General features: G+C 52.4%; 1 protein-coding gene across 15 annotated transcripts in view; it reads right to left on the bottom strand.

The window, feature by feature from the left end:
- Positions 1-23350, bottom strand: part of col13a1 (collagen, type XIII, alpha 1) — a 282216-nt gene that overhangs the window by 68538 nt on the left and 190328 nt on the right. For all 15 annotated transcript variants that reach the window (XM_038782842.1, XM_038782844.1, XM_038782840.1 and 12 more), the window contains 2 exons: positions 2335-2361; positions 2051-2128 (listed from right to left, as the gene is read on the bottom strand). In XM_038782842.1, coding sequence (XP_038638770.1) covers positions 2051-2128; positions 2335-2361 — 105 coding nt within the window. The remainder of the gene's footprint in view (positions 1-2050; positions 2129-2334; positions 2362-23350) is intronic.

Raw genomic sequence — 23350 nt, 5'->3', positions numbered from 1 at the left:
CTGCAAGCGCTGGGAAACACGCGGCTAAACGCGCTCGCTACGGGACTTTGTTACCATTTAGTTAAATCTTGCCCTTTATTATTTGCCCTTTAATGCACAGTTGCGTTATTGCCAGCAATGCAACCAACACCAGTTATGCGCAGTCTGTTTTTAGAATTTAGAATTTAGAACAGTACAGCAGAGAACAGGCCCTTCGGCCCTCGATGTTGTGCCGAGCAATGATCACCCTACTCAAACTCACGTATCCACCCTATACCCGTAACCCAACAACTCCCCCTGAACCTTACTTTTTAGGACACTACGGGCAATTTAGCCTGGCCAATCCACCTAACCCGCACATCTTTGGACTGTGGGAGGAAACCGGAGCACCCGGAGGAAACCCACGCACACACGGGGAGGACGTGCAGACTCCACACAGAGTGACCCAGCCGGGAATTGAACCTGGGACCCTGGAGCTGTGAAGCATTGATGCTAACCACTATGCTACCGTGCTGCCCCCCCCAAAAAAATGAAAATCGCTTATTGTCACGAGTAGGCTTCAAATGAAGTGTGAAAAGCCCCTAGTTGCCACATTCCGGCGCCTGTTCGGAGAATCGAACCGTGCTGCTGGCTTGCCTTGGTCTGCTTTCAAAGCCAGCGATTAGACCTGTGAGCTAAACAGCTAAACAATGTAACAATATTTCTGTTGCTCCATTTTGTCACACCGAGTGACAGCACCAGCAGCAGCCAGGATTAGAAATGCCGTTGTTCCAATAATTGCAGCAATGTTCTCACCCTGTTTCGGCAACAGTCAAAATCGTCCCTTTTTTAAAGATGTTACAATTCTCAGTTCAGAACTTGAGTTAATTAACTTTGTGAATAATGACTTCCACTTAAGAAAGGCAGAATTCTTAAATGTCAGTGTTAAATGTATCGCATAAACATGTCTAATGCATAATGGTTTGGATAGACAATTTAAATTGCTGTTTTTAATGCCTTTTAATGCCAGCTTACAGAGTCTGAATTCAGATGTGTACATTCACAAACCTAAAATACCGACTGTAGTTTGCATGAGCACAGTCCAGGTCAGCAGCAACTGAACATCAGTCCAGGTCTGTGATGCTAGTCCCCAAACTCACCTGTCAAAGTCGCCTAACACAACATTCTATTGAGCTTTAGGGGCAGGCGAACTTTGTTCAACTACTACTCCGACAAAGATTCCATTACATGGGTCGTCTCTTTTCAGATACCAACAGCCTTAAGGTGTATTTTCGTTATTTTGGTTTTACTGCAGATTTCTTGTATTTACAGTTTTTCCATATCTGAGACGGCCACAGAGCAGTAAAGTGGTCAGGAAAAGAAAATTAGCTACCTTTGTCAGCGATCAATTTAGGTCGTGAATCCCACCACTGTCTGGGTGAAAATCTTTATCCTCATGCTCCTCATAATCCTTCTGCCAATCACCAGAAATCTATTCCCCCTGGTAATTGCCCCCCCCCCCCCCCCCCACCCTCCAGTTCGAGGAAACAAGTCATTCCTGTCAACCCTCCTCCTCATTTTGTGCACCACAATTAGGTCACGCTCCGCTCCCCCCCCCCCCCCCCCCACCCCACTGTGCTAGGGGAAACAACCCCAGCCTCTCCAACCTCTCCTCATTGCACCAATTGTCAGGGCACTTTATTGTGACTACGTTTGACTGTCTTAGCATTGCATTTTGGAACGATATCTGGCTTATAAACACTCCTAACTAATTAAAAGATCGAGCTAATGTTCTTCATTCTAAACCTAAACTTCCAACGATATTGATTGCAGGCAGTGCATCCACACAGAGATCACGGATGTACAGAGGTGTATACTGGCAGGCTGGTTGCAGTGGAATGACGTCATTGGCGTTCCCCGCATGCATGGGCCACTATACAAGTTCAGACAGGCCATCATACATTGACAGGAGTCAGTGTTGATGTACAACATCTCCTACGCTTAAAGCATTTGGGCAACATTCTTAACAGAATTCTAAATGTACTTGATAGGAAAGCTCAACGAGTGACGTTGCTCTTTGATTAATGCATACCTGGAGTGCGTCGTTAATGTTACCATTGTAGTCAATGATCTCCGTTTTTCCTGGTTCACCTTTGGGACCTGGTGGACCCTACAGAGCAGACACAGTCCATTAAAGCTGCCACTAGAAGCAGCAAGTCAGGTATCAGGAATTGTTCATACACAGTGCAGATTACATTCAGTCTCTATGTAAACTAAAGGATAATTTATATCGTAACAACAAATCAGCATTAGAGAATTAATTATTAAAGCAAATGGACATTACTAAAATGTAAGTTGAAACAGAATTCAACTTACCCGTGGTCCTAACTGTCCAGCTTCACCCTGTAAGAAATTCCAGAACATTTCTTTACAGAGAGACTGGCTATTAATCTTATGATGCAAATTTTATAGTTAGTTCAAAAATTGATGTGCTTAACAACTCCCCCAATATTCCATTCAGGAATACAGTATTATGGATGCTGCTTTTACTGAAACCCCTGCCTGAATGGGTGAATGAAATCAATGGGAAACTGGTCTGAAACATGGGGGGGAAGCTCAGGAGCATTGAATAAATTCCATTGTGCGGGACAGGATGGGCAGAATTGTTCCTCTGGTATTCCACTCCAAACGTTAGGGTGTTTCCGACTCCAGACGCTGCCCTCTGTTCCTGGACCTCCTGGTAAATCCACAGTTCCTCTCCCCTGAAACAGACTCTTCCCCACCCAAACCCTCCCGGACAGAAGGCATCCAAAGGCAATTCTAACGGTCGGACAGTCCTGCTGTTTGTGCTGCATTCCCTGGCTGGGGAATGGCGCCCAGGAACAACAGGCCAATTTAATCAACATTCCATCCACGTACCCAACACCCAGTCCGACCCCAGCAGATGGATTTTTGGCAGCAGTCTGCATCCATTGCTACCAGTCAGAAGGTTGTAGGATTAAGTCATTTCCAGAGAGTTGAGCGCAACACCAGTGTAGTACTGAAGGAGCAGGATACAGTCGAAAGGCAGTACAGGCTGAGCGCTGTATTGTCAGTGGGGAGTACAGACTGACGCTGTATTGTCAGTGGGGAGTACAGGCTGACGCTGTATTGTCGAAGGGGAGTACAGGCTGACGCTGTATTGTCAGTGGGGAGTACAGGCTGACGCTGTATTGTCAGTGGGGAGTACAGGCTGACGCTGTATTGTCGAAGGGGAGTACAGGCTGACGCTGTATTGACAGTGGGGAGTACAGGCTGACGCTGTATTGTTGAAGGGGAGTACAGATTGACGCTGTATTGTCAGTGGGGAGTACAGGCTGACGCTGTATTGTCAGTGGGGAGTACAGGCTGACGCTGTATTGTCAGTGGGGAGTACAGACTGACGCTGTATTGTCAGTGGGGAGTACAGACTGACGCTGTATTGTCGAAGGGGAGTACAGGCTGACGCTGTATTGTCAGTGGGGAGTACAGGCTGACGCTGTATTGTCAGTGGGGAGTACAGACTGACGCTGTATTGTCAGTGGGGAGTACAGACTGACGCTGTATTGTCAGTGGGGAGTACAGGCTGACGCTGTATTGTCAGTGGGGGGTACAGACTGACGCTGTATTGTCAGTGGGGAGTACAGGCTGACGCTGTATTGTCAGTGGGGAGTACAGGCTGACGCTGTATTGTCAGTGGGGAGTACAGACTGACGCTGTATTGTCAGTGGGGAGTACAGACTGACGCTGTATTGTCAGTGGGGAGTACAGGCTGATGCTGTATTGTCAGTGGGGGGTACAGGCTGACGCTGTATTGTCAGTGGGGAGTACAGACTGACGCTGTATTGTCAGTGGGGAGTACAGGCTGACGCTGTATTGTCAATGGGGAGTACAGGCTGACGCTGTATTGTCAGTGGGGAGTACAGGCTGACACTGTATTGTCAGTGGGGAGTACAGGCTGACGCTGTATTGTCAGTGGGGAGTACAGACTGACGCTGTATTGTCAGTGGGGAGTACAGGCTGACGCTGTATTGTCAGTGGGGAGTACAGACTGACGCTGTATTGTCAGTGGGGAGTACAGGCTGACGCTGTATTGTCAGTGGGGAGTACAGACTGACGCTGTATTGTCAGTGGGGAGTACAGGCTGACGCTGTATTGTCAGTGGGGAGTACAGGCTGACGCTGTATTGTCGAAGGGGAGTACAGACTGACGCTGTATTGTCGAAGGGGAGTACAGACTGACGCTGTATTGTCGAAGGGGAGTACAGACTGACGCTGTATTGTCGAAGGGGAGTACAGGCTGACGCTGTATTGTCAGTGGGGAGTACAGACTGACGCTGTATTGTCAGTGGGGAGTACAGGCTGACGCTGTATTGTCGAAGGGGAGTACAGACTGACGCTGTATTGTCAGTGGGGAGTACAGGCTGACGCTGTATTGTCAGTGGGGAGTACAGGCTGACGCTGTATTGTCAGTGGGGAGTACAGACTGACGCTGTATTGTCAGTGGGGAGTACAGGCTGACGCTGTATTGTCAGTGGGGAGTACAGACTGACACTGTATTGTCAGTGGGGAGTACAGACTGACGCTGTATTGTCGAAGGGGAGTACAGGCTGACGCTGTATTGTCAGTGGGGAGTACAGACTGACGCTGTATTGTCAGTGGGGAGTACAGACTGACACTGTATTGTCGAAGGGAAGTACAGGCTGACGCTGTATTGTCAGTGGGGAGTACAGACTGACGCTGTATTGTCAGTGGGGGGTACAGACTGACGCTGTATTGTCGAAGGGGAGTACAGGCTGACGCTGTATTGTCAGTGGGGAGTACAGACTGACGCTGTATTGTCAGTGGGGAGTACAGACTGACGCTGTATTGTCAGTGGGGGGTACAGACTGACGCTGTATTGTCAGTGGGGAGTACAGACTGACGCTGTATTGTCAGTGGGGAGTACAGGCTGACGCTGTATTGTCAGTGGGGAGTACAGACTGACGCTGTATTGTCAGTGGGGAGTACAGGCTGACGCTGTATTGTCAGTGGGGAGTACAGGCTGACGCTGTATTGTCAGTGGGGAGTACAGGCTGACGCTGTATTGTCAGTGGGGAGTACAGACTGACGCTGTATTGTCAGTGGGGAGTACAGACTGACGCTGTATTGTCAGTGGGGAGTACAGACTGACGCTGTATTGTCGAAGGGGAGTACAGGCTGACGTTGTATTGTCAGTGGGGGGTACAGACTGACGCTGTATTGTCAGTGGGGAGTACAGACTGACGCTGTATTGTCAGTGGGGAGTACAGACTGACGCTGTATTGTCAGTGGGGGGTACAGACTGACGCTGTATTGTCGAAGGGGAGTACAGACTGACGCTGTATTGTCAGTGGGGGGTACAGACTGACGCTGTATTGTCGAAGGGGAGTACAGACTGACGCTGTATTGTCAGTGGGGGGTACAGAGTGACGCTGTATTGTCGAAGGGGAGTACAGACTGACGCTGTATTTTCAGTGGGGGGTACAGGCTGACGCTGTATTGTCAGTGGGGAGTACAGGCTGACGCTGTATTGTCAGTGGGGGGTACAGGCTGACGCTGTATTGTCAGTGGGGAGTACAGACTGACGCTGTATTGTCAGTGGGGAGTACAGGCTGACGCTGTATTGTCAGTGGGGAGTACAGACTGACGCTGTATTGTCAGTGGGGAGTACAGGCTGACGCTGTATTGTCAGTGGGGAGTACAGACTGACGCTGTATTGTCAGTGGGGAGTACAGACTGACGCTGTATTGTCAGTGGGGAGTACAGACTGACGCTGTATTGTCAGTGGGGAGTACAGGCTGACGCTGTATTGTCAGTGGGGAGTACAGGCTGACACTGTATTGTCAGTGGGGAGTACAGGCTGACGCTGTATTGTCAGTGGGGAGTACAGACTGACGCTGTATTGTCAGTGGGGAGTACAGGCTGACGCTGTATTGTCAGTGGGGAGTACAGGCTGACGCTGTATTGTCAGTGGGGAGTACAGGCTGACGCTGTATTGTCAGTGGGGAGTACAGGCTGACGCTGTATTGTCAGTGGGGAGTACAGACTGACGCTGTATTGTCAGTGGGGAGTACAGGCTGACGCTGTATTGTCGAAGTGGAATACAGACTGACGCTGTATTGTCAGTGGGGAGTACAGGCTGACGCTGTATTGTCGAAGGGGAGTACAGACTGACGCTGTATTGTCAGTGGGGAGTACAGGCTGACGCTGTATTGTCGGTGGGGAGTACAGGCTGACGCTGTATTGTCGAAGGGGAATACAGACTGACGCTGTATTGTCAGTGGGGAGTACAGGCTGACGCTGTATTGTCGAAGGGGAGTACAGGCTGACGCTGTATTGTCAGTGGGGAGTACAGGCTGACGCTGTATTGTCAGTGGGGAGTACAGGCTGACGCTGTATTGTCGGTGGGGAGTACAGACTGACGCTGTATTGTCAGTGGGGAGTACAGACTGACGCTGTATTGTCAGTGGGGGGTACAGGCTGACGCTGTATTGTCAGTGGGGAGTACAGACTGACGCTGTATTGTCGAAGGGGAGTACAGACTGACGCTGTATTGTCAGTGGGGAGTACAGACTGACGCTGTATTGTCAGTGGGGAGTACAGACTGACGCTGTATTGTCGAAGGGGAGTACAGGCTGACGCTGTATTGTCAGTGGGGAGTACAGGCTGACGCTGTATTGTCAGTGGGGAGTACAGGCTGACGCTGTATTGTCAGTGGGGAGTACAGACTGACGCTGTATTGTCAGTGGGGAGTACAGACTGACGCTGTATTGTCGAAGGGGAGTACAGACTGACGCTGTATTGTCAGTGGGGAGTACAGGCTGACGCTGTATTGTCAGTGGGGAGTACAGACTGACGCTGTATTGTCGAAGGGGAGTACAGGCTGACGCTGTATTGTCAGTGGGGAGTACAGGCTGACGCTGTATTGTCAGTGGGGAGTACAGACTGACGCTGTATTGTCAGTGGGGAGTACAGGCTGACGCTGTATTGTCAGTGGGGAGTACAGACTGACGCTGTATTGTCGAAGGGGAGTACAGACTGACGCTGTATTGTCAGTGGGGAGTACAGGCTGACGCTGTATTGTCAGTGGGGAGTACAGACTGACGCTGTATTGTCGAAGGGGAGTACAGGCTGACGCTGTATTGTCAGTGGGGAGTACAGGCTGACGCTGTATTGTCAGTGGGGAGTACAGACTGACGCTGTATTGTCAGTGGGGAGTACAGACTGACGCTGTATTGTCGAAGGGGAGTACAGGCTGACGCTGTATTGTCAGTGGGGAGTACAGACTGACGCTGTATTGTCGAAGGGGAGTACAGGCTGACGCTGTATTGTCAGTGGGGAGTACAGGCTGACGCTGTATTGTCAGTGGGGAGTACAGGCTGACGCTGTATTGTCAGTGGGGAGTACAGACTGACGCTGTATTGTCAGTGGGGAGTACAGGCTGACGCTGTATTGTCAGTGGGGAGTACAGACTGACGCTGTATTGTCAGTGGGGGGTACAGGCTGACGCTGTATTGTCAGTGGGGAGTACAGACTGACGCTGTATTGTCAGTGGGGAGTACAGACTGACGCTGTATTGTCAGTGGGGAGTACAGACTGACGCTGTATTGTCAGTGGGGAGTACAGACTGACGCTGTATTGTCAGTGGGGAGTACAGACTGACGCTGTATTGTCAGTGGGGAGTACAGGCTGACGCTGTATTGTCAGTGGGGAGTACAGGCTGACGCTGTATTGTCGAAGGGGAGTACAGGCTGACTCTGTATTGTCAGTGGGGAGTACAGGCTGACGCTGTATTGTCAGTGGGGAGTACAGGCTGACGCTGTATTGTCGAAGGGGAGTACAGGCTGACGCTGTATTGTCAGTGGGGAGTACAGGCTGACGCTGTATTGTCAGTGGGGAGTACAGGCTGACGCTGTATTGTCAGTGGGGAGTACAGACTGACGCTGTATTGTCAGTGGGGAGTACAGACTGACGCTGTATTGTCGAAGGGGAGTACAGACTGACGCTGTATTGTCAGTGGGGAGTACAGACTGACGCTGTATTGTCGAAGGGGAGTACAGGCTGACGCTGTATTGTCGAAGGGGAGTACAGGCTGACGCTGTATTGTCAGTGGGGAGTACAGGCTGAGCGCTGTATTGTCAGTGGGGAGTACAGACTGACGCTGTATTGTCAGTGGGGAGTACAGGCTGACGCTGTATTGTCAGTGGGGAGTACAGGCTGAGCGCTGTATTGTCAGTGGGGAGTACAGACTGACGCTGTATTGTCAGTGGGGAGTACAGACTGACGCTGTATTGTCAGTGGGGAGTACAGACTGACGCTGTATTGTCGAAGGGGAGTACAGGCTGACGCTGTATTGTCGAAGGGGAGTACAGGCTGACGCTGTATTGTCGAAGGGGAGTACAGGCTGACGCTGTATTGTCGAAGGGGAGTACAGACTGACGCTGTATTGTCAGTGGGGAGTACAGGCTGACGCTGTATTGTCAGTGGGGAGTACAGACTGACGCTGTATTGTCAGTGGGGAGTACAGGCTGACGCTGTATTGTCGAAGGGGAGTACAGGCTGACGCTGTATTGTCAGTGGGGAGACAGACTGACGCTGTATTGTCAGTGGGGAGTACAGACTGACGCTGTATTGTCAGTGGGGAGTACAGGATGACGCTGTATTGTCAGTGGGTAGTACAGACTGACGCTGTATTGTCAGTGGGGAGTACAGGCTGACGCTGTATTGTCAGTGGGGAGTACAGACTGACGCTGTATTGTCAGTGGGGAGTACAGACTGACGCTGTATTGTCAGTGGGGAGTACAGGCTGACGCTGTATTGTCGAAGGGGAGTACAGACTGACGCTGTATTGTCAGTGGGGAGTACAGGCTGACGCTGTATTGTCAGTGGGGAGTACAGACTGACGCTGTATTGTCAGTGGGGAGTACAGACTGACGCTGTATTGTCAGTGGGGAGTACAGACTGACGCTGTATTGTCAGTGGGGAGTACAGACTGACGCTGTATTGTCGAAGGGGAGTACAGACTGACGCTGTATTGTCAGTGGGGAGTACAGACTGACGCTGTATTGTCGAAGGGGAGTACAGGCTGACGCTGTATTGTCAGTGGGGAGTACAGACTGACGCTGTATTGTCAGTGGGGAGTACAGGCTGACGCTGTATTGTCAGTAGGGAGTACAGACTGACGCTGTATTGTCAGTGGGGAGTACAGGCTGACGCTGTATTGTCAGTGGGGGGTACAGGCTGACGCTGTATTGTCAGTGGGGAGTACAGGCTGACGCTGTATTGTCAGTGGGGAGTACAGACTGACGCTGTATTGTCAGTGGGGAGTACAGACTGACGCTGTATTGTCAGTGGGGAGTACAGACTGACACTGTATTGTCAGTGGGGAGTACAGGCTGACGCTGTATTGTCAGTGGGGAGTACAGACTGACGCTGTATTGTCAGTGGGGAGTACAGACTGACGCTGTATTGTCAGTGGGGGGTACAGACTGACGCTGTATTGTCAGTGGGGAGTACAGACTGACGCTGTATTGTCAGTGTGGAGTACAGACTGACGCTGTATTGTCAGTGGGGGGTACAGGCTGACGCTGTATTGTCAGTGGGGGTACAGGCTGACGCTGTATTGTCAGTGGGGAGTACAGGCTGACGCTGTATTGTCAGTGGGGAGTACAGGCTGACGCTGTATTGTCAGTGGGGAGTACAGGCTGACGCTGTATTGTCAGTGGGGAGTACAGGCTGACGCTGTATTGTCAGTGGGGAGTACAGGCTGACGCTGTATTGTCAGTGGGGAGTACAGGCTGACGCTGTATTGTCAGTGGGGAGTACAGACTGACGCTGTATTGTCGAAGGGGAGTACAGGCTGACGCTGTATTGTCAGTGGGGGGTACAGGCTGACGCTGTATTGTCGAAGGGGAGTACAGGCTGACGCTGTATTGTCAGTGGGGAGTACAGGCTGACGCTGTATTATCAGTGGGGGGTACAGACTGACGCTGTATTGTCAGTGGGGGGTACAGGCTGACGCTGTATTGTCAGTGGGGAGTACAGGCTGACGCTGTATTGTCAGTGGGGGGTACAGGCTGACGCTGTATTGTCAGTGGGGAGTACAGACTGACGCTGTATTGTCGAAGGGGAGTACAGACTGACGCTGTATTGTCAGTGGGGAGTACAGACTGACGCTGTATTGTCAGTGGGGAGTACAGGCTGACGCTGTATTGTCAGTGGGGGGTACAGACTGACGCTGTATTGTCGAAGGGGAGTACAGACTGACGCTGTATTGTCGAAGGGGAGTACAGACTGACGCTGTATTGTCAGTGGGGAGTACAGACTGACGCTGTATTGTCAGTGGGGAGTACAGACTGACGCTGTATTGTCAGTGGGGAGTACAGACTGACGCTGTATTGTCAGTGGGGAGTACAGGCTGACGCTGTATTGTCAGTGGGGAGTACAGGCTGACGCTGTATTGTCAGTGGGGGGTACAGACTGACGCTGTATTGTCAGTGGGGAGTACAGACTGACGCTGTATTGTCAGTGGGGAGTACAGGCTGACGCTGTATTGTTAGTGGGGAGTACAGGCTGACGCTGTATTGTCAGTGGGGAGTACAGACTGACGCTGTATTGTCAGTGGGGAGTACAGGCTGACGCTGTATTGTCAGTGGGGAGTACAGACTGACGCTGTATTGCCGAAGGGGAGTACAGACTGACGCTGTATTGTCAGTGGGGAGTACAGACTGACGCTGTATTGTCGAAGGGGAGTACAGGCTGACGCTGTATTGTCGAAGGGGAGTACAGAATGACGCTGTATTGTCAGTGGGGAGCACAGACTGACGCTGTATTGTCAGTGGGGAGTACAGGCTGACGCTGTATTGTCAGTGGGGAGTACAGACTGACGCTGTATTGTCAGTGGGGAGTACAGACTGACGCTGTATTGTCAGTGGGGAGTACAGACTGATGCTGTATTGTCAGTGGGGAGTACAGACTGACGCTGTATTGTCAGTGGGGAGTACAGACTGATGCTGTATTGTCAGTGGGGAGTACAGACTGACGCTGTATTGTCAGTGGGGAGTACAGACTGACGCTGTATTGTCAGTGGGGAGTACAGGCTGACGCTGTATTGTCGAAGGGGAGCACAGACTGACGCTGTATTGTCAGTGGGGAGTACAGGCTGACGCTGTATTGTCGAAGGGGAGTACAGGCTGACGCTGTATTGTCAGTGGGGAGTACAGGCTGACGCTGTATTGTCAGTGGGGAGTACAGACTGACGCTGTATTGTCAGTGGGGAGTACAGACTGACGCTGTATTGTCAGTGGGGAGTACAGGCTGACGCTGTATTGTCGAAGGGGAGTACAGACTGACGCTGTATTGTCAGTGGGGGGTACAGGCTGACGCTGTATTGTCAGTGGGGAGTACAGACTGACGCTGTATTGTCAGTGGGGAGTACAGACTGACGCTGTATTGTCAGTGGGGAGTACAGGCTGACGCTGTATTGTCAGTGGGGAGTACAGGCTGACGCTGTATTGTCAGTGGGGAGTACAGGCTGACGCTGTATTGTCAGTGGGGAGTACAGGCTGACGCTGTATTGTCAGTGGGGGGTACAGACTGACGCTGTATTGTCAGTGGGGAGTACAGACTGACGCTGTATTGTCAGTGGGGAGTACAGACTGACGCTGTATTGTCAGTGGGGAGTACAGGCTGACGCTGTATTGTCAGTGGGGAGTACAGGCTGACGCTGTATTGTCAGTGGGGAGTACAGGCTGACGCTGTATTGTCAGTGGGGAGTACAGACTGACGCTGTATTGTCGAAGGGGAGTACAGGCTGACGCTGTATTGTCAGTGGGGAGTACAGGCTGACGCTGTATTGTCAGTGGGGAGTACAGGCTGACGCTGTATTGTCAGTGGGGAGTACAGACTGACGCTGTATTGTCAGTGGGGGGTACAGACTGACGCTGTATTGTCGAAGGGGAGTACAGACTGACGCTGTATTGTCAGTGGGGAGTACAGGCTGACGCTGTATTGTCAGTGGGGAGTACAGGCTGACGCTGTATTGTCGAAGGGGAGTACAGGCTGACGCTGTATTGTCAGTGGGGAGTACAGACTGACGCTGTATTGTCAGTGGGGAGTACAGACTGACGCTGTATTGTCAGTGGGGAGTACAGACTGACGCTGTATTGTCAGTGGGGAGTACAGGCTGACGCTGTATTGTCAGTGGGGAGTACAGGCTGACGCTGTATTGTCAGTGGGGAGTACAGGCTGACGCTGTATTGTCAGTGGGGAGTACAGGCTGACGCTGTATTGTCAGTGGGGAGTACAGACTGACGCTGTATTGTCAGTGGGGGGTACAGGCTGACGCTGTATTGTCAGTGGGGATACAGGCTGACGCTGTATTGTCAGTGGGGAGTACAGACTGACGCTGTATTGTCAGTGGGGAGTACAGGCTGACGCTGTATTGTCAGTGGGGAGTACAGGCTGACGCTGTATTGTCAGTGGGGAGTACAGGCTGACGCTGTATTGTCAGCGGGGAGTACAGACTGACGCTGTATTGTCAGTGGGGGGTACAGACTGACGCTGTATTGTCAGTGGGGAGTACAGGCTGACGCTGTATTGTCAGTGGGGAGTACAGACTGACGCTGTATTGTCAGTGGGGGGTACAGACTGACGCTGTATTGTCGAAGGGGAGTACAGACTGACGCTGTATTGTCGAAGGGGAGTACAGGCTGACGCTGTATTGTCAGTGGGGAGTACAGACTGACGCTGTATTGTCAGTGGGGAGTACAGACTGACGCTGTATTGTCGAAGGGGAGTACAGGCTGACGCTGTATTGTCGAAGGGGAGTACAGACTGACGCTGTATTGTCAGTGGGGAGTACAGACTGACGCTGTATTGTCAGTGGGGAGTACAGGCTGACGCTGTATTGTCAGTGGGGAGTACAGACTGACGCTGTATTGTCAGTGGGGAGACAGACTGACGCTGTATTGTCAGTGGGGAGTACAGGCTGACGCTGTATTGTCAGTGGGGAGTACAGACTGACGCTGTATTGTCAGTGGGGAGACAGACTGACGCTGTATTGTCAGTGGGGAGTACAGGCTGACGCTGTATTGTCAGTGGGGGGTACAGGCTGACGCTGTATTGTCAGTGGGGAGTACAGGCTGACGCTGTATTGTCAGTGGGGAGTACAGGCTGACGCTGTATTGTCAGTGGGGAGTACAGGCTGACGCTGTATTGTCAGTGGGGAGTACAGACTGACGCTGTATTGTCAGTGGGGAGTACAGGCTGACGCTGTATTGTCAGTGGGGAGTACAGGCTGACGCTGTATTGTCAGTGGGGAGTACAGGCTGACGCTGTATTGTCAGTGGGGAGTACAGACTGACGCTGTATTGTCAGTGGGGAGTACAGGCTGACGCTGTATTGTCAGTGGGGAGTACAGGCTGACGCTGTATTGTCAGTGGGGAGTACAGACTGACGCTGTATTGTCAGTGGGGAGTACAGACTGACGCTGTATTGTCAGTGGGGAGTACAGGCTGACGCTGTATTGTCAGTGGGGAGTACAGACTGACGCTGTATTGTCAGTGGGGAGTACAGGCTGACGCTGTATTGTCAGTGGGGAGTACAGGCTGACGCTGTATTGTCAGTGGGGAGTACAGACTGACGCTGTATTGTCAGTGGGGAGTACAGACTGACGCTGTATTGTCAGTGGGGGGTACAGGCTGACGCTGTATTGTCAGTGGGGGGTACAGGCTGATGCTGTATTGTCAGTGGGGAGTACAGACTGACTCTGTATTGTCAGTGGGGAGTACAGGCTGACGCTGTATTGTCAGTGGGGAGTACAGGCTGACGCTGTATTGTCAGTGGGGAGTACAGACTGACGCTGTATTGTCAGTGGGGAGTACAGGCTGACGCTGTATTGTCAGTGGGGAGTACAGACTGACGCTGTATTGTCAGTGGGGAGTACAGGCTGACGCTGTATTGTCAGTGGAGAGTACAGGCTGACGCTGTATTGTCAGTGGGGAGTACAGGCTGACGCTGTATTGTCGGTGGGGAGTACAGACTGACTCTGTATTGTCAGTGGGGAGTACAGGCTGACGCTGTATTGTCAGTGGGGAGTACAGACTGACGCTGTATTGTCAGTGGGGAGTACAGACTGACGCTGTATTGTCAGTGGGGAGTACAGGCTGACGCTGTATTGTCAGTGGGGAGTACAGGCTGACGCTGTATTGTCAGTGGGGAGTACAGGCTGACGCTGTATTGTCAGTGGGGAGTACAGACTGACGCTGTATTGTCAGTGGGGAGTACAGGCTGACGCTGTATTGTCAGTGGGGAGTACAGGCTGACGCTGTATTGTCAGTGGGGAGTACAGGCTGACGCTGTATTGTCAGTGGGGAGTACAGGCTGACGCTGTATTGTCAGTGGGGAGTACAGGCTGATGCTGTATTGTCGAAGGGGAGTACAGGCTGACGCTGTATTGTCAGTGGGGTGTACAGGCTGACGCTGTATTGTCGAAGGGGAGTACAGGCTGACGCTGTATTGTCGAAGGGGAGTACAGGCTGACGCTGTATTGTCAGTGGGGAGTACAGACTGACGCTGTATTGTCAGTGGGGAGTACAGGCTGACGCTGTATTGTCAGTGGGGAGTACAGACTGACGCTGTATTGTCGAAGGGGAGTACAGACTGACGCTGTATTGTCAGTGGGGAGTACAGGCTGACGCTGTATTGTCAGTGGGGAGTACAGGCTGATGCTGTATTGTCGAAGGGGAGTACAGACTGACGCTGTATTGTCAGTGGGGGGTACAGACTGACGCTGTATTGTCAGTGGGGAGTACAGGCTGACGCTGTATTGTCGGTGGGGAGTACAGACTGACGCTGTATTGTCAGTGGGGAGTACAGACTGACGCTGTATTGTCAGTGGGGAGTACAGGCTGACGCTGTATTGTCAGTGGGGAGTACAGACTGACGCTGTATTGTCAGTGGGGAGTACAGACTGACGCTGTATTGTCAGTGGGGAGTACAGACTGACGCTGTATTGTCAGTGGGGAGTACAGGCTGACGCTGTATTGTCAGTGGGGAGTACAGACTGACGCTGTATTGTCAGTGGGGAGTACAGACTGACGCTGTATTGTCAGTGGGGAGTACAGACTGACGCTGTATTGTCGAAGGGGAGTACAGACTGACGCTGTATTGTCAGTGGGGAGTACAGGCTGACGCTGTATTGTCAGTCGGGAGTACAGGCTGACGCTGTATTGTCAGTGGGGAGTACAGACTGACGCTGTATTGTCAGTGGGGAGTACAGGCTGACGCTGTATTGTCAGTGGGGAGTACAGGCTGACGCTGTATTGTCAGTGGGGAGTACAGACTGACGCTGTATTGCCGAAGGGGAGTACAGACTGACGCTGTATTGTCAGTGGGGAGTACAGGCTGACGCTGTATTGTCAGTGGGGAGTACAGACTGACGCTGTATTGCCGAAGGGGAGTACAGACTGACGCTGTATTGTCAGTGGGGTGTACAGGCTGACGCTGTATTGTCAGTGGGGAGTACAGGCTGACGCTGTATTGTCGAAGGGGAGTACAGACTGACGCTGTATTGTCAGTGGGGAGTACAGGCTGACGCTGTATTGTCAGTGGGGAGTACAGACTGACGCTGTATTGTCAGTGGGGAGTACAGGCTGACGCTGTATTGTCAGTGGGGAGTACAGGCTGACGCTGTATTGTCAGTGGGGAGTACAGGCTGACGCTGTATTGTCAGTGGGGGGTACAGGCTGACACTGTATTGTCAGTGGGGAGTACAGACTGACGCTGTATTGTCAGTGGGGGGTACAGGCTGACGCTGTATTGTCAGTGGGGGGTACAGGCTGACACTGTATTGTCAGTGGGGAGTACAGGCTGACGCTGTATTGTCAGTGGGGGGTACAGGCTGACGCTGTATTGTCAGTGGGGAGTACAGACTGACGCTGTATTGTCAGTGGGGAGTACAGACTGACGCTGTATTGTCAGTGGGGAGTACAGACTGACGCTGTATTGTCAGTGGGGAGTACAGGCTGACGCTGTATTGTCAGTGGGGAGTACAGGCTGACGCTGTATTGTCGAAGGGGAGTACAGACTGACGCTGTATTGTCAGTGGGGAGTACAGACTGATGCTGTATTGTCAGTGGGGAGTACAGACTGACGCTGTATTGTCAGTGGGGAGTACAGGCTGACGCTGTATTGTCAGTGGGGAGTACAGACTGACGCTGTATTGTCAGTGGGGAGTACAGGCTGATGCTGTATTGTCAGTGGGGAGTACAGACTGACGCTGTATTGTCAGTGGGGGGTACAGACTGACGCTGTATTGTCAGTGGGGAGTACAGACTGACGCTGTATTGTCAGTGGGGAGTACAGGCTGACGCTGTATTGTCAGTGGGGAGTACAGACTGACGCTGTATTGTCAGTGGGGAGTACAGACTGACGCTGTATTGTCAGTGGGGAGTACAGACTGACGCTGTATTGTCGAAGGGGAGTACAGGCTGACGCTGTATTGTCAGTGGGGAGTACAGACTGACGCTGTATTGTCAGTGGGGAGTACAGGCTGACGCTGTATTGTCAGTGGGGAGTACAGGCTGACGCTGTATTGTCAGTGGGGAGTACAGACTGACGCTGTATTGTCAGTGGGGAGTACAGGCTGACGCTGTATTGTCAGTGGGGGGTACAGACTGACGCTGTATTGTCAGTGGGGAGTACAGGCTGACGCTGTATTGTCGAAGGGGAGTACAGGCTGACGCTGTATTGTCAGTGGGGAGTACAGACTGACGCTGTATTGTCAGTGGGGAGTACAGACTGACGCTGTATTGTCAGTGGGAGTACAGACTGACGCTGTATTGTCAGTGGGGAGTACAGGCTGACGCTGTATTGTCAGTGGGGAGTACAGACTGACGCTGTATTGTCAGTGGGGAGTACAGACTGACGCTGTATTGTCGAAGGGGAGTACAGACTGACGCTGTATTGTCAGTGGGGAGTACAGACTGACGCTGTATTGTCAGTGGGGAGTACAGACTGACGCTGTATTGTCAGTGGGGAGTACAGACTGACGCTGTATTGTCGAAGGGGAGTACAGACTGACGCTGTATTGTCAGTGGGGAGTACAGACTGACGCTGTATTGTCAGTGGGGAGTACAGACTGACGCTGTATTGTCAGTGGGGAGTACAGGCTGACGCTGTATTGTCAGTGGGGAGTACAGACTGACGGTGTATTGTCAGTGGGGAGTACAGACTGACGCTGTATTGTCAGTGGGGAGTACAGGCTGACGCTGTATTGTCAGTGGGGAGTACAGACTGACGCTGTATTGTCAGTGGGGAGTACAGGCTGACGCTGTATTGTCAGTGGGGAGTACAGGCTGACGCTGTATTGTCAGTGGGGGGTACAGGCTGACGCTGTATTGTCAGTGGGGAGTACAGGCTGACGCTGTATTGTCAGTGGGGAGTACAGGCTGACGCTGTATTGTCAGTGGGGAGTACAGACTGACGCTGTATTGTCAGTGGGGAGTACAGGCTGACGCTGTATTGTCAGTGGGGAGTACAGGCTGACGCTGTATTGTCAGTGGGGAGTACAGGCTGACGCTGTATTGTCAGTGGGGAGTACAGACTGACGCTGTATTGTCAGTGGGGAGTACAGACTGACGCTGTATTGTCAGTGGGGAGTACAGACTGACGCTGTATTGTCAGTGGGGAGTACAGACTGACGCTGTATTGTCAGTGGGGAGTACAGGCTGACGCTGTATTGTCAGTGGGGAGTACAGGCTGACGCTGTATTGTCAGTGGGGAGTACAGGCTGACGCTGTATTGTCAGTGGGGAGTACAGACTGACGCTGTATTGTCAGTGGGGACTACAGACTGACGCTGTATTGTCAGTGGGGAGTACAGACTGACGCTGTATTGTCAGTGGGGAGTACAGACTGACGCTGTATTGTCAGTGGGGAGTACAGACTGACGCTGTATTGTCAGTGGGGAGTACAGACTGACGCTGTATTGTCAGTGGGGAGTACAGGCTGACGCTGTATTGTCAGTGGGGAGTACAGGCTGACGCTGTATTGTCAGTGGGGAGTACAGACTGACGCTGTATTGTCAGTGGGGAGTACAGGCTGACGCTGTATTGTCAGTGGGGAGTACAGGCTGACGCTGTATTGTCAGTGGGGAGTACAGACTGACGCTGTATTGTCAGTGGGGAGTACAGACTGACGCTGTATTGTCAGTGGGGAGTACAGACTGACGCTGTATTGTCAGTGGGGAGTACAGGCTGACGCTGTATTGTCAGTGGGGAGTACAGGCTGACGCTGTATTGTCAGTGGGGAGTACAGGCTGACGCTGTATTGTCAGTGGGGAGTACAGACTGACGCTGTATTGTCGAAGGGGAGTACAGACTGACGCTGTATTGTCAGTGGGGGGTACAGACTGACGCTGTATTGTCAGTGGGGAGTACAGGCTGACGCTGTATTGTCGAAGGGGAGTACAGGCTGACGCTGTATTGTCGAAGGGGAGTACAGACTGACGCTGTATTGTCAGTGGGGAGTACAGGCTGACGCTGTATTGTCAGTGGGGAGTACAGGCTGACGCTGTATTGTCGAAGGGGAGTACAGGCTGACGCTGTATTGTCAGTGGGGAGTACAGACTGACGCTGTATTGTCAGTGGGGAGTACAGGCTGACGCTGTATTGTCAGTGGGGAGTACAGGCTGACGCTGTATTGTCAGTGGGGAGTACAGGCTGACGCTGTATTGTCAGTGGGGAGTACAGGCTGACGCTGTATTGTCAGTGGGGAGTACAGGCTGACGCTGTATTGTCAGTGGGGAGTACAGGCTGACGCTGTATTGTCAGTGGGGAGTACAGGCTGACGCTGTATTGTCAGTGGGGAGTACAGGCTGACGCTGTATTGTCAGTGGGGAGTACAGACTGACGCTGTATTGTCAGTGGGGAGTACAGGCTGACGCTGTATTGTCAGTGGGGAGTACAGGCTGACGCTGTATTGTCAGTGGGGAGTACAGACTGACGCTGTATTGTCAGTGGGGAGTACAGGCTGACGCTGTATTGTCAGTGGGGAGTACAGACTGACGCTGTATTGTCAGTGGGGGGTACAGGCTGACGCTGTATTGTCGAAGGGGAGTACAGACTGACGCTGTATTGTCAGTGGGAGTACAGGCTGACGCTGTATTGTCAGTGGGGAGTACAGACTGACGCTGTATTGTCAGTGGGGGGTACAGGCTGACGCTGTATTGTCGAAGGGGAGTACAGGCTGACGCTGTATTGTCAGTGGGGAGTACAGGCTGACGCTGTATTGTCAGTGGGGAGTACAGACTGACGCTGTATTGTCAGTGGGGGGTACAGGCTGACGCTGTATTGTCGAAGGGGAGTACAGACTGACGCTGTATTGTCAGTGGGGAGTACAGGCTGACGCTGTATTGTCGAAGGGGAGTACAGACTGACGCTGTATTGTCGAAGGGGAGTACAGACTGACGCTGTATTGTCAGTGGGGAGTACAGGCTGACGCTGTATTGTCAGTGGGGAGTACAGGCTGACGCTGTATTGTCAGTGGGGAGTACAGGCTGACGCTGTATTGTCAGTGGGGAGTACAGGCTGACGCTGTATTGTCAGTGGGGAGTACAGACTGACGCTGTATTGTCAGTGGGGGGTACAGGCTGACGCTGTATTGTCGAAGGGGAGTACAGACTGACGCTGTATTGTCAGTGGGGAGTACAGGCTGACGCTGTATTGTCAGTGGGGAGTACAGACTGACGCTGTATTGTCGAAGGGGAGTACAGACTGACGCTGTATTGTCAGTGGGGAGTACAGGCTGACGCTGTATTGTCAGTGGGGAGTACAGGCTGACGCTGTATTGTCGAAGGGGAGTACAGGCTGACGCTGTATTGTCAGTGGGGAGTACAGGCTGACGCTGTATTGTCGAAGGGGAGTACAGGCTGACGCTGTATTGTCAGTGGGGAGTACAGGCTGACGCTGTATTGTCAGTGGGGAGTACAGGCTGACGCTGTATTGTCAGTGGGGAGTACAGGCTGACGCTGTATTGTCAGTGGGGAGTACAGGCTGACGCTGTATTGTCGAAGGGGAGTACAGGCTGACGCTGTATTGTCAGTGGGGAGTACAGGCTGACGCTGTATTGTCAGTGGGGAGTACAGGCTGACGCTGTATTGTCAGTGGGGAGTACAGGCTGACGCTGTATTGTCAGTGGGGAGTACAGGCTGACGCTGTATTGTCAGTGGGGAGTACAGGCTGACGCTGTATTGTCGAAGGGGAGTACAGGCTGACGCTGTATTGTCAGTGGGGAGTACAGGCTGACGCTGTATTGTCGAAGGGGAGTACAGGCTGACGCTGTATTGTCAGTGGGGAGTACAGGCTGACGCTGTATTGTCGAAGGGGAGTACAGGCTGACGCTGTATTGTCAGTGGGGAGTACAGGCTGACGCTGTATTGTCAGTGGGGAGTACAGGCTGACGCTGTATTGTCAGTGGGGAGTACAGACTGATGCTGTATTGTCAGTGGGGAGTACAGACTGACGCTGTATTGTCAGTGGGGAGTACAGGCTGACGCTGTATTGTCAGTGGGGAGTACAGGCTGACGCTGTATTGTCAGTGGGGAGTACAGGCTGACGCTGTATTGTCAGTGGGGAGTACAGACTGACGCTGTATTGTCAGTGGGGAGTACAGACTGACGCTGTATTGTCAGTGGGGAGTACAGACTGACGCTGTATTGTCAGTGGGGAGTACAGACTGACGCTGTATTGTCAGTGGGGAGTACAGGCTGACGCTGTATTGTCAGTGGGGAGTACAGACTGACGCTGTATTGTCAGTGGGGAGTACAGACTGACGCTGTATTGTCAGTGGGGAGTACAGGCTGACGCTGTATTGTCGAAGGGGAGTACAGGCTGACGCTGTATTGTCGAAGGGGAGTACAGGCTGACGCTGTATTGTCAGTGGGGAGTACAGGCTGACGCTGTATTGTCAGTGGGGAGTACAGGCTGACGCTGTATTGTCAGTGGGGAGTACAGACTGACGCTGTATTGTCAGTGGGGAGTACAGACTGACGCTGTATTGTCGAAGGGGAGTACAGACTGACGCTGTATTGTCGAAGGGGAGTACAGGCTGACGCTGTATTGTCAGTGGGGAGTACAGGCTGACGCTGTATTGTCAGTGGGGAGTACAGGCTGACGCTGTATTGTCAGTGGGGAGTACAGACTGACGCTGTATTGTCGAAGGGGAGTACAGGCTGACGCTGTATTGTCAGTGGGGAGTACAGGCTGACGCTGTATTGTCAGTGGGGAGTACAGGCTGACGCTGTATTGTCAGTGGGGAGTACAGACTGACGCTGTATTGTCAGTGGGGAGTACAGGCTGACGCTGTATTGTCGAAGGGGAGTACAGACTGACGCTGTATTGTCAGTGGGGTGTACAGGCTGACGCTGTATTGTCAGTGGGGTGTACAGGCTGACGCTGTATTGTCAGTGGGGAGTACAGACTGACGCTGTATTGTCAGTGGGGAGTACAGGCTGACGCTGTATTGTCAGTGGGGAGTACAGGCTGACGCTGTATTGTCAGTGGGGAGTACAGACTGACGCTGTATTGTCAATGGGGAGTACAGGCTGACGCTGTATTGTCAGTGGGGAGTACAGGCTGACGCTGTATTGTCAGTGGGGAGTACAGACTGACGCTGTATTGTCAGTGGGGAGTACAGACTGACGCTGTATTGTCAGTGGGGAGTACAGACTGACGCTGTATTGTCAGTGGGGAGTACAGGCTGACGCTGTATTGTCAGTGGGGAGTACAGGCTGACGCTGTATTGTCAGTGGGGAGTACAGACTGACGCTGTATTGTCGAAGGGGAGTACAGGCTGACGCTGTATTGTCGAAGGGGAGTACAGACTGACGCTGTATTGTCAGTGGGGAGTACAGACTGACGCTGTATTGTCAGTGGGGGGTACAGGCTGACGCTGTATTGTCAGTGGGGAGTACAGGCTGACGCTGTATTGTCAGTGGGGAGTACAGGCTGACGCTGTATTGTCAGTGGGGAGTACAGACTGACGCTGTATTGTCAGTGGGGAGTACAGGCTGACGCTGTATTGTCAGTGGGGAGTACAGACTGACGCTGTATTGTCAGTGGGGAGTACAGACTGACGCTGTATTGTCAGTGGGGGGTACAGGCTGACGCTGTATTGTCAGTGGGGAGTACAGGCTGACGCTGTATTGTCAGTGGGGAGTACAGACTGACGCTGTATTGTCAGTGGGGAGTACAGACTGACGCTGTATTGTCAGTGGGGAGTACAGACTGACGCTGTATTGTCAGTGGGGAGTACAGACTGACGCTGTATTGTCAGTGGGGAGTACAGGCTGACGCTGTATTGTCAGTGGGGAGTACAGGCTGACGCTGTATTGTCGAAGGGGAGTACAGGCTGACGCTGTATTGTCAGTGGGGAGTACAGGCTGACGCTGTATTGTCAGTGGGGAGTACAGGCTGACGCTGTATTGTCAGTGGGGAGTACAGGCTGACGCTGTATTGTCAGTGGGGAGTACAGGCTGACGCTGTATTGTCGAAGGGGAGTACAGACTGACGCTGTATTGTCAGTGGGGAGTACAGGCTGACGCTGTATTGTCAGTGGGGAGTACAGGCTGACGCTGTATTGTCGAAGGGGAGTACAGACTGACGCTGTATTGTCAGTGGGGAGTACAGGCTGACGCTGTATTGTCAGTGGGGGGTACAGACTGACGCTGTATTGTCAGTGGGGAGTACAGACTGACGCTGTATTGTCAGTGGGGAGTACAGGCTGACGCTGTATTGTCAGTGGGGAGTACAGGCTGACGCTGTATTGTCAGTGGGGAGTACAGACTGACGCTGTATTGTCAGTGGGGAGTACAGACTGACGCTGTATTGTCAGTGGGGAGTACAGACTGACGCTGTATTGTCAGTGGGGAGTACAGACTGACGCTGTATTGTCAGTGGGGAGTACAGGCTGACGCTGTATTGTCAGTGGGGAGTACAGACTGACGCTGTATTGTCAGTGGGGAGTACAGGCTGACGCTGTATTGTCAGTGGGGAGTACAGGCTGACGCTGTATTGTCAGTGGGGAGTACAGGCTGACGCTGTATTGTCAGTGGGGAGTACAGGCTGACGCTGTATTGTCAGTGGGGAGTACAGGCTGACGCTGTATTGTCAGTGGGGAGTACAGGCTGACGCTGTATTGTCAGTGGGGAGTACAGGCTGACGCTGTATTGTCAGTGGGGAGTACAGACTGACGCTGTATTGTCGAAGGGGAGTACAGGCTGACGCTGTATTGTCAGTGGGGAGTACAGGCTGACGCTGTATTGTCAGTGGGGAGTACAGACTGACGCTGTATTGT

Source organism: Scyliorhinus canicula, chromosome 22, assembly GCF_902713615.1.
Source record: "Scyliorhinus canicula chromosome 22, sScyCan1.1, whole genome shotgun sequence".
NCBI lineage: Eukaryota > Metazoa > Chordata > Chondrichthyes > Carcharhiniformes > Scyliorhinidae > Scyliorhinus > Scyliorhinus canicula.
Note: the sequence above shows the minus strand (reverse complement) of the source record. Positions and strands in the feature narration are given on the sequence as shown.